The sequence below is a fragment of the Vulpes vulpes genome, chromosome 10 (assembly GCF_048418805.1).
Source record: "Vulpes vulpes isolate BD-2025 chromosome 10, VulVul3, whole genome shotgun sequence".
In the NCBI taxonomy this organism is placed as follows: domain Eukaryota; kingdom Metazoa; phylum Chordata; class Mammalia; order Carnivora; family Canidae; genus Vulpes; species Vulpes vulpes.
Window position 1 is genome coordinate 14750532 of NC_132789.1, and position 12498 is coordinate 14763029.

General features: G+C 35.0%; 1 protein-coding gene across 1 annotated transcript in view; it reads right to left on the reverse strand.

Moving 5' to 3' along the window:
• TAOK3 (TAO kinase 3) overlaps positions 1–12498 on the reverse strand; it is a 179754-nt gene that overhangs the window by 75837 nt on the left and 91419 nt on the right. The window contains exons 3-5 of the mRNA XM_026015829.2: positions 9040–9254; positions 1670–1741; positions 1170–1271 (exon numbers count right to left, since the gene is read on the reverse strand). Coding sequence (XP_025871614.1) covers positions 1170–1271; positions 1670–1741; positions 9040–9159 — 294 coding nt within the window. The 5' untranslated portion in view covers positions 9160–9254. The remainder of the gene's footprint in view (positions 1–1169; positions 1272–1669; positions 1742–9039; positions 9255–12498) is intronic.

Below are 12498 nucleotides of genomic sequence, written 5' to 3' on the forward strand. Positions count from 1 at the left end.
TTTAGTTCCTATGAGCATCTTCTATTTAGCCTATCAAATCTGTTGTGGGCAGAGACCCGTTAACCAAGCTTATTAGCACTCTATGTAACCTAAGAGTAAATAAGCTTTAAATAAGAGCTCAGAGGAATTTCTGAAGACTCCAAACACGATATTTAGCACTTGATTGTGTAACATTTATCCTGCCTGCTTAAAATCCCTTTCTTGACTCCTTTAAGGTGGCTGACTCTCCTCAGGAGAACTGATTGCCAGATAATGAGATACTCCTCTGATTAATTACTTTGGCTCAGAACAGAAGTGATGGCTCTAGATATCTTAAAAGATGCTTGAAAAGAAATGTTTAAGTATATTGTTTGGTTGTCTATCTGGGAACAAAAATTCTATTCCCTAACTGGAGATCATGTATAGGAAAGCACTTATACTGGTAATTCTCAATAAATGAATCTCAATAAATGATAGATTGGACTTTAAACTGGAATTTAAGATTTGATACAGCACAAAGTATAGCATTTTCATGTACTAAGCAGTGCCTAAGGTGCTAACCTAAAAAATACAATCATGTGAAAACATACTAAAAAAGGAGTGAAACAAAAGACTTTTTGGGGAGTGGGGGAGGGGGCAGAAGGAGAGGTAGAGAGAGAATCCCAAGCAGGCTCCACAGCCAGTGCAGAGCATAATGCAGGGCTTGATCTCATGACCTGAGCTGAAATCAAGAGTCAGATGCTTACCTGACTGAGCCACCCAGGCACCCAAGACTGTCATTTTAATCATATTCTAGGCCCTTCTGATAAAACTTAGACCATGACAGTAATACTAAACATAATTCTAAATTTGGGGGGGAATTGGAATGAGGAATGAGAAATGGCAATGATGAAAATTCTAGGATGAGAATAAAAGACTCTGCCTTTTATTTCTGCGAATAAATCATTATCAAACAATATTAACTTTTTACTGTTTGTTGATTGTTTATAGAATAAAATTTCTGATAGGCTAGATATCATATTTAATCTTACAGAATGTTTACCATATCACACACTAACAAATGTTAGATACTGATAACAAAAGTCAAATGGGACAGAAATGGGACTGATAATTCTGCAGATCAAAGAGATAACAAAAAACAGAAAAATTTTTAATAGGAAATAAGTGATAATACAGGTCCTTTGACTTACCCAAGCAGTGTGCTCTTTCAAGTAACAACCTTTATACTCAATGGTATTAGGATGCTTTAATTGTTGTAAAAACTTGACTTCCTTGAGAATATCTTGCCATTTCTATTGAAGTAATAAAGAAACTGGTATGATTTTTAGGCTGGAAATAGTATTTTATTATCAAGTATACATATATAGTATCCTTTTCATTATTTTAAATGGACAAGGTAAAGGTTTAATTAAGTGGATAAGCTGTTTAAATTTGTGTTATTTCTTTAATTTTAGTATATGTAAATGTAAATCTGTTACCAAATATTTAGCAAATCTATCGTACTACCTTATGTTCTATTCCACAAAAATCCATATGATTGAGATAGAATATTAAGAATATTTATTATACACCTCACAAAAAAGAATAAAAATAACTATGATAAAGAAATGTTTAAAGAACTTTGTTTCTACTGTCAGTTTCATACTAACTGGCTCATGTCAGTTTAGGTATACAACTGTCTTTAACATACCTCATGTGTCTGTTTCCCACTATAGGACATTTTCTTAACTGCCACCACTTCATTGGTGTGAGCATTTGTGGCCTGTGTTGAGAGAGCAGAAGAAAAAAAAATAAAAAGAATGAATGATGTTTCAGCCACTTTAATGTAAATATTTGACTAGAGACTTTAAATAATATTCTCACACTTCATTATCACAGTTTAAAGATGCTGAAACTTCTCATAGGCTAGATAGACATTTCTACCCCACTGTAATGTATAGCTTCTCTTGATCCCTATCCATATATGTGCAAAGGCTATAATACTACAAAGGATTGGAGTTTAAAAAAACACATCCAATCAAACAAAAATATGTCAAATTTCCAAAATATCCATATTGGCTTCACCATGTAAAATGTCCATCAGTGGAGAACCAGTTAGGTAATGTAGTACAATCATATGATGAAATAAATAGTTGAAGAATGAAGTAACCTATATGAATATACAGTAAGATATATGGAAAGATATAAAAATATGACAAAAACAAGCTGCATATTATCTTACTTTTGCAAAACAGCACTAATATGAGTGTATGTGTAGAAACAATGTGAAAGAATTTATACCAGAGTATCTATCAGTGATAATTCCTAGAGCAGTGCTGTCCAACAGAACTTTCTGTCTTGAGGGACATTTTTTATATATACATTATATATGATAACATGTGAAACGTGGTTACAGTGACTAAGGAAATGGAGTTTATATTTTAATTAATTTAAACCTAAATAGTGGTTACTGCACTGAACAATGCAGCAGAAGGTAAAATTTTAAGAGGGGCTTTCACTTCCAAAAGTACTTATGTTTTAAATAAGAATGTGTTGCATATATACATACATGTGTGTAGACATCTACAAAGACTGCCTTCTTTCATAATTATCTCTATATATCTTTTGCTACCCAAAATACAATAGTTCACTGAGAGCACACATGAAAATAACAACTCAAATAACAGTCTTCCTCCAAATTTACATAAGAGATTTAAAACTAGATATTTTTCTAAAAAATTTCAGAAAAATAAATATAAGACATTAAAAGATTATCTAATTTTGGCTTTCTTTTAATAACAGGGCTCTGTATCAGTGCCACACTCCTGATGTCAGTAAGCTATTTTGGTTCTAAGATATTATTATTGTAAACTAGTAAAGCTATAGCAATGGTTCTGAGGTAGAACACTGGAATTCACTCACTGATAAAATCAGGACACTGATTTTAGAGAAAAATGCATAATCACTTTCTTAAATACTCTTAAAGAAGCTCCTCAGGTAAAATTATGAATTTCTAATTAAAAAATTTTTATTTCTAACTTAAAAAATATATACATTTTAAAAGATTTTCTTTATTTATTCACGAGAGACACATACAGAGAAAAGCAGAGACATAGGCAGAGGGAGAAGCAGGCTCCATGCAGGGAGCCTGACATGGGACTCGATCCAAGGTCTCTGGGATGAGGCCCTGAGTTGAAGGCGGCGCTAAACCTTTGAGCCACCCAGTCTGCCTCAAATATTTTAAAATTAAAAATGAACAATAACTTGATATAAAAATTCAACCCCAGAGTCTTACTGAATGATAAAATACTGAGCAAATGAACCCTTAATGAAAAAAAATTTTTCTACAAGCACTAAAGGTAAAGTACCTATTATAAAAATAAAGTATCTCCTAGTTAAGAGTTTTCAAATCAGTAGGTCTATACAAAGGCATTTTTTAGGTATTTTGTTCATTTAGAAGGTACAGATAGATTTTTGCTAACAACAAAAGTCTCTCACATTTTGCTGGCTTTTAAAATTTAATGCTAAGACTGCTTATATGACAGCAGCAAAGACAAGCTGATGTGAATTCAGTATTACAATCAAGCAAGGTTAGAGTGATTATATCTGAAAAGTAGATTTTTGGGGGATGAATCTATGTACTGTGCAGCTTACGCACCCTTGGAAAGGTGCGTAAGGAAATGCTCAAGCAATGAGGAATTTTAACCTGTAGTGGGTTTTAAAAAACAAATCCTTAACCTTTATAAAAAGAAAAGAAAAGAAAAGACCCACACAAATGGAATCAGAAGGTATTACCTAATTGCTTATTAAGATTATTTATAATCAGTGCTTGTTCAGTACCAGAGACTTGAAAATAAATCACCCTAGAATAAAAAGATATTTCTTGGGGTGCCTGGGTGACTCAGTTGGTTAAGCATCTGACTCTTGATTTTTGGCTTAGGGTTGTGAGATATAATCCCGCATCTGACTCTGTACTCAGGGAGGGAAGTTTGCTTAAGATTCTCTCTCCCCCTCTTCCTCTGCCCACTCCTTCGGACACACTCTCTCCAAAAATAAATAAATAAATCTTTAAAAAGCATATATGTTTTTCCTTACATTTACAGAGTAATCATTACTTAGGACTTGGTAAGTACATTTGCTTACAGAACCTGTCTACTGGAGCACTGACTCAATATTTGAAAAACATTTCCATGTTGATTTTTCTTAGATGTGAAATTTATTTTTTTAAGTTTTAAAATTCCAGTTAGTTAACATACAGTGTAATATTAGTTTCAGGTGTAGAATTTAGTGATTCAACACTTGCATACATCATCCAGTGCTTGTCACAAGTGCATTCCTTAATCTCTATCACCTGTTTCACCCATCCCCTTTTTCTCCCCTCTGCTAATGATCAGTGTGTTCTCTAAAGAGTCTATTTAGATATGAATTTTTAAAAAATATTTTATTTATTTATTCATGAGAGACACACAGAGAGAGAGAGAGTGAGAGGCAGAGACAGAGACACAGGCAGAGGGAGAAGCAGGCTCCATGCAGGAAGCCTGACATGGGACTCAATCCCAGGTCTCTAGGATCACACCCTGGGCTGAAGGCAGTGCTAAACCGCTGAGCCACCCAGGCTGCCCTGAAATTTTTAATATAATTTTATAGTGGTTAAAATTCAGAAACTTAAAAAAAATCAATGTTTTAATATAGAGAAAGCTAACTATCAGTGGGGTCTCAGCTTTCCAGTACTTCAAACAATATTATGATTACAACCTCTACACGTTTCAAGTGCTGTTTTGAAGCTTACATTCATACTTAACACTTCAATAGTCTCAATGATCTCAGTAACTTTAAGTGAGATCATTAACTCAAAAAATATTTAGATTCCTATGTGTTTCTGATATTTTCTTAACCATTTCCAGCTATATTTGATTCTCATCCACTTGTTGCTAATTTATAAAAAAAATTAAAAATAAGCTTTTCTTTTTGCTGTTATTAAGTCTCAACTAAAACTAAAAGGTAATAATTATATCCAGAAGAACAGAACTAAATTATTAGCCTTAGATGGATTATAGAAGATACACTAAGTTCAACAAAGCAACACTAGAAACGTAGAGCTTACATAGTCGTGTTAAGTGAATACAAAAATGAGCATGCTTGGCCCTTTTCTATTTTCCTTTAATATGATTTCTTACTATCTCATCTGTTCATGCTGCTAATTTCTGAATTATGTAAATCCAGACACACAGTGATATTTCATCAAGTTAACAGCTTCCATTTTTTCTAAATATACTCTCAGCTGATTGATCCTATAAGAGCTGAGCTAGCTTATAATTCACGTTGAACATATTTCCTGGCATCATTCTGTGTAAAAGCTATAAACTACAAAAATCTAACAGAATTATAGTGTTTAGGTATAAAAATGTTGGTTGCTAGAATCTGGTCTTAATGGCTTGCTAGCACGACCAGTATTCATGAAAAGTACTAATTAGCAGTGCTCCCAATTTCTCTGAGCTCTCTATAATTCATTCCTTCATTCAACAAGTACTTATTAGGTATTCAAAAATTGTCAGGTATTGGGCTAAGAACTATGAGTAAATATGTCTACTATCTATCTCTCATGTAGCAGCATAGACAGTAACAAAAACATTATAACCAACAAATATAAAATTGCAATTGTGATAGGTGCTGTAAACAAGAGTATGTGTTACTCTGAGAAAAAACCCCAGGGGATTTGACTTGGGCATGTCAGACAAGGCGGCCTTGAGGAAATGAGGCTCCAGCTGAGAGCTAAAAGAGGAACAGGAGTTAAGAAGGTGAGGTAAAAGGAGAAACACATTCCAGAGAGAATGGTTTATGCAAAGATCCTATGATGATGGTCAAAAGAAAGCTATAATATTATAGCTAAGGCAATGAGAACAAGATATAGCTTCAGTACAAACAGGGACACATCGTGGAAGACCTTGTAGGCTGGGTACAGTAAGGGTTTTGATCTCAGCCTAAGAACGGAGAGCTCCTGAAGGCTTTATAGATAAAGGTGATGTGATCGGATTTACTTCTTTTTCTCCCAAACTCACTGTAGTGCAGACAACAGACTAAAGACAGACCTAGAATGGACACACAAAGATGGGAGGATATTGCAGTTGTCCAAGGAAAAGACGATAGTCTTCTGGGTTCTCATGGTATGAATAACTAGAGGAAGAATCTATTAATCCTGAGGGAGGAATTATACATAAATATTACTGTGGCCAGTGAGAACTCCATTTTTAAGGTATAACCTATGTGACCCTTATGAATAAAAGGTTTAAGCTTTTCTAAGTCTTACTGTAAAGTATAAGTTAATTCTTCTTTAATCTGTTTTTTATGGCTTTATGGGTTTCTATGAGCCTGTATTATTCATTTTGCATACGGGTGATACTATATAGTTAATGATTACATTTTCAAAACCACTCAGTTATGCTTATGATTTCTCTAGTCTATCATATCAACAAATAACATATATTTAGTGCCTGCTGTAAACAAGGCACTGGGCTAGCCTTTAGAGTTATAAAGAGATATTAGAAACGATCCTCGTTTTCAAAAGGCATATACTCTCGCTAAAGCGACAGGACTTAGCCCAAACAGCAAATAGATCACTAGGTCTTCTGCAGCCTACTACAAAGTAGGTCTCATTTAGTCCTTAGTACAAAGGCTTGCAGGTAAGTTTCAAAACACGCTTGGTTTTTTTGTAGTCAAAGGTGAATTTTGAGAGGGCTCTAGCTGCTTTTTTAAAAAATTCACTTTTTAAAAATTTAAATTCAAGTTAGTTAATGTATTGGGTCTTTTTGGTTGCAGGGGTAGAATTTAGTGATTCATTAGTTGCATATAACATCCAGTGCTCATTACATCTAGCTGCTTTGTAAAATATTAAAGTCAAATAGAGATTGGAACTACTCTGACTCTGGCCAAGAAAGATTCTGAGAGGATGAATGGAGTTGTAAATAGAAGGAAAGTAGGAAAATATGACTGAGGAAAGTATCTTGGAGCAAAACAAATAGTTCATAAATAAATATATACAGGATATTTCTATTTTTTAAAAGTTCAAAACCAGGCAAAACCAAATTATATTGTTAAGATGCAGAAGAAAGTGGGCTCCATACAAAGAAAAGCTAGAAAATCATCACCATAAAATTCAAAATAGACAAAACTTAAGAGGGGCTTCCAAGGTGCTGGCAATATTCTATTTCTTGGCCTGGCTGGTGTTTATAAAGGGATTTACCTTTTAATTGTTCTTTAAGTTACATATTAAAACATATGGGGGGGGATCCCTGGGTGGCTCAGTGGTTTGGCGCCTGCCTTTGGCCCAGGGCGCGATCCTGGAGTCCCGGGATCAAGTCCCGCGTCAGGCTCCCCGCATGGAGCCTGCTTCTCCCTCCTCCTATGTCTCTGCCTCTCTCTCTCTCTATGTCTATCATAAACAAACAAACAAACAAATAAATAAAATAAAATATATGGGTATGTATTTGTGCACACTTCTGTATGTATATTTATAATTTAAAAATCCTCTTTTTAAAAAAGCATCCCTAGGGTGCCTGGCTGACTCAATTGGCAGAGCATGTGACTCTTGATCTCAAGGTTGTGAGTTTGAGCTCCATGTTGGGGGCAGAGATTACTATAAACAACAAACAAATAAACTTGAGGGGAAAAAAAAGTATCCCTTTGAATGAAGAAGACAGGACTTTGGTTGGGCCTTAAATAGGATTCTAAGCTCAAAGACTAATATAGCACTGTTGACTAGAAAATTAGCACTCTTTTCAGCCCTGGAAGGCCACTTAATGATAAAATATACTTGAATAGAAGTCAAATATTAGATGGGGACAAAGGAGAAGTGGTGGTAGTGCTGAGTACAGACACAAAAGCATGAGAAAGTTCAGGGAAAATCCAGGCTGAAGATTTGGCTAGAAACAAAAAGATGAGCTAAAAAAGCAATTAATAAAATCTTATCTGTAAGGACAACTGAAGATAAGCCCTACCCAGATGCCAAAACATAAAGGATCATCTAAAAATCAAATACCATTTAAGAAAAAAACCTATTCTATAACAGGTTTAGAGGAGAAATAAGTAATAAGTAGTATTTAAACATTACTTGCTTTAATGGACTAGGCCTCTTAAAAATATTTATGACTTTGATGAGGCAAACTTCTAAGGTTATATAAATAAATTAAAAAGTACATTTTCTGTAATGAATTTCAAGTGAATGAGATATGAAAACATTTCAGTCACTTCCCATTCTCCTCATCAGAAGATAATTACAGTTTTAGAATTCAAATTGACCTTAGGGTACTAAACCTTATATCCTTTAACTTAAAACTATGACTTGACATGGATATTACTAAAAATCTTTGTTGGTCCATCTCTCTGAGTAGCCATCTATTCATCCATCCATCCATCCATCCATCCATCCATCCATCCATCATTTATTGAGTTCCTACTATTATCAGACACTATATAGGTTACTGGGGATATAGCAATGATAAGATAGACATAATCCTTACCCTCATGGCACTTATGTAGAAGGGGGGACATACATGAGTCAAAAAGTCTTACACATAATTATTTAATTATAACCATGATAAATGCAACAATATGCAAGCACAGGCTACTATGAGATCATAAAGAAAGTCTTAATTTAGTGCTGGACAGTTGAACAGGAAAGGCAATTTTGTGGATGTACTTAAACTGAAATCTGTAGGATAAGCAGGAGTTAGGTAGGGATGGGGATGCAATGTGCAGAGTTTTCCAGGTGAGAGGAAGAGAATGTATAAAGGCCCTGAGGCAGAAAAATAGCTTGGCATATAGAAGAAATGCACAGGGCCAAAATTCAGGCTTATAACATTTTTTGGACTTCCTTGATAGCAGAGTCAGGTGGTGATAGAGATACCACTGACTTTAATAATACCTAGGACTCTAGGACTGTCTTTTCAGCAATGAGTATTTGCCTCTAGTGTAGACATTTAATTTGCAGAATAAACATTAAAACCAATATTTCACAAGTAATGGAATGTACAGAATTCAAACTTCTCTAACTTAATCTCTCTAAACAATTCTAAAATTACTTACAAAATAAACTGCTCCAAAACTTCCATGTCCAATTTCATGCAAATCAATAAAAAGTTCTTCAGGGTCATCTTTGTAGAAGAGATCAGCAATCTCTGGGTCCTTTGGCACCCCTTTACGCATGATGACCAATATCTGCAAATGTCTTGCTTTTGATATCCCAGTCAGCCTTATCTCTCATTTACAAATATTTGGAGGGGGAGGTAAGTTTTTAGTACCTGTAGAAAAATAAGGTTTGACATTAACTTATTTCTAAAACATCCTGGTTGGTGGCAATATAAATTAATATTAAAAAATACCTTGGTCTTACAACTTCATAATAAAAAGACAACTCAAAAGAAAAATGGGCAAAGGATCTGAATAGACATTTATCCAAAGATACACATGAAAAGATGCTCCACATTATTAGTCATTAGAGAAATAAAAATTAAAGCCATAGTAATAGGGATCCCTGGGTGGCGCAGCGGTTTGGCGCCTGCCTTTGGCCCGGGGCGCGATCCTGGAGACCCGGGATCGAATCCCACGTCGGGCTCCCGGTGCATGGAGCCCGCTTCTCCCTCTGCCTATGTCTCTGCTTCTCTCTCTCTCACTGTGTGCCTATCATAAATAAATAAAATTAAAAAAAAAAAAAAAAAAAAGCCATAGTAATATACCATTTAAATCCACTAGGAAGACTACTATCAAAAAGTCAAATAAATATTGGTAAGGACGTGGAGAAATTGGAACCCTCTAAACCTGCTGGTGGGAATGTAAATTGTGCATCATTGTGGGAAACAGACTGGCAGTTCGTCAAAAACTTAAAAATTAAGTTACCATTTGAATCAGAAATTCTACTCGTTGGTATAGGCCCAAGAGGAATAAAAACATATGTCCACACAAAAACTTGTATGGGCGGATATTGACCACAGCATGATTCATAGTAGCCAGAGCTTGATACAACCCAAATGTCCATTTGATGAATAAACTAACAAAATGTGGTACATCTGTACCATTGAATATTATTCCGGCAATATATGCTACAAGACGCATAAAACTTGTAAACATAATGTGAAGTTAAAGAAGCCAGTCACAAAAGATGACATAGTAAATAACTCCATTTATAGAATATACCCAAAATAACTAAATCTATAGACATAGAAAGCAGATTATTGGTTGCCTATGGCTAGAGGAAGTAGAGTTTGCGAGTGATAGCTAAAATGTATGGGCTTTCTTTTAGAGTGATGAAAATGTTCTAAAATTGATTGTGGTGATGGTTGCCCAATGGTTAATATACCAAAATCCACTGAACTGTACACTTCAAATGAGCTCAGAAATCTCAAGAAATCTGTTTTTTTTTTTAAAGATTTTATTTAGGGATCCCTGGGTGGCGCAGCGGTTTGGCGCCTGCCTTTGGCCCAGGGCGCGATCCTGGAGACCTGGGATCGAATCCCACGTCGGGCTCCCGGTGCATGGAGCCTGCTTCTCCCTCTGCCTGTGTCTCTGCCTCTCTCTCTCTCTCTCTCTATGTGTGTGTGTGACTATCATAAAATAAAATAAAATAAAAAAAAGATTTTATTTATTTATTCATGAAAGACACACAGACACACACACACACACACACACAGAGGCAGAGACATAAGCAGAGGGAGAAGCAGGCTCCATGCAGGAATCTCAATGTAGGACTTGGTCCCGGGACTCCAGGATCAAGCCCTGGGCCAAAGGCAAACACTGAACCGCTGAGTCACCCAGGCATCCCTTAATAAATCTGTTTTTAAAAGTATTTTGGTCTAATTAATATTGAAATAATAAAAGCTAAGATTTATTAAGCACATGTCAGACAACACTAAATTCCATATATGCATATATTATCTTCTTTAATCCCTACTGCAGCTTCATAATGTAGGACTTCATTACTTTGATTTTATTTTATTTTATTTATTTATTTTTTTCATTACTTTGATTTTATACAACAAACTACAACTGAGAGGCAAAACTACTCCCCCATAATCAGGCAGCTAGTATTTGTCAGAACTGGGGCCCAACCCCAGATCTAACTGTAAAGCCCAGGATCTTAATTAATATACAATACAGACATATAGAATAGGTAATTAAGTAACACACTGCTATAATTTGAAGATTATGCTAAATATTCACTTAAAAAGGAAGGTTATTCTGCTGCTACACAAAATATTCTGATTTTATAGTTTATATTTAGAAAGGTCATATTTTGGGATGCCTGGGTAACTCAGTGGTTGAGTGTCTGCCTTCGGCTCAGGTCATGATCTCAGGGTCCTGGGATTGAGTCTTACATCAGCTTCCCTGCAGGGAGCCTGCTTCTTCCTCTGCATAGGGCTCTGCCTCTCTCTGTGTCTCTCATGAAAAAAATACATAAAAAAATTTTTATAAAATGACATATTTTGACATATATTAGTTGTTAATAGTTACATTTAGTTGGTATAGATCCTTTTTTATTTTTGGAAAAAAACTGAAATATTAACTTTCCTCTGTTATCGTAAATACTTTGCCACCATGAGAATCAATCACTCCAACGCTGAACTTATCACCGGACAGTTTGTGATTCTTCCTTGACCCACTAGATAAATACGCTAGACATTTAGTTATTGTTCAATAAAATTATATTTTTAAAAATGTGAGCCAACAAGCTTCATTCAAGGAGAAGAGAAAATGAGTGTCGTTAATACAGAAGTACCAGTAGTCAGTGCTAAGAAGCATTTTTCTCTTGTGACATGCATGACAGCCTTAGGTGACCATGTACATTACTTCATATGGTTAGTCTATTTAAATCATTAGCATATGCAGGTCATCAACCTAACTGTCCATCTAGCCAGGCAACTCTTTCCCTGACTCAACAAATATTTATTGAGTCCCTAGTATTCTCCAGGCATGTACTGGATGTTGGTCCCATGTACAATGGGATATGGTCCCTGTCCTTAAAGGGTTTTGAGTCTTAAGGAATAAACATTACAGTATCATGATACAAATAACAAAATGGTTATAAATGATTATTATGATGAAAGGGCACAAAATTTAATAGAAGATATAATAGGGTGACCCAGTCTATTTTTTCTTGGATATAAAAAAGCATGCCTTTTTAGGAAAAATCAAAGTAGATCATTCAATATGGATGTATGTAACAGGTGGAAGGAGAAAATATAAAGCTGGTGTTAAGCCAAGGAAAATCACAACAGGCCTTTTAGACCATATTAAGAAATATGGTCTTTATCCTGAGGGTAGTGGGGAACCATTAAATATTTTAAATAGGAAAAAAGGATTCCCCTGCAATACTACACCTATAATCCTGGGCACTAATCCTGACAATCCATAAATGCCAACATAACCAAACATAAAGTCAATATATCGATGCTCTTGAAAAAGTAACAAAAATCTAGTTGTCAGTCAAGTGACAAAAAGTACACAACTAACATTCAAAAAGTGCTATTGCTTTCATTGCTTATGTTTGAG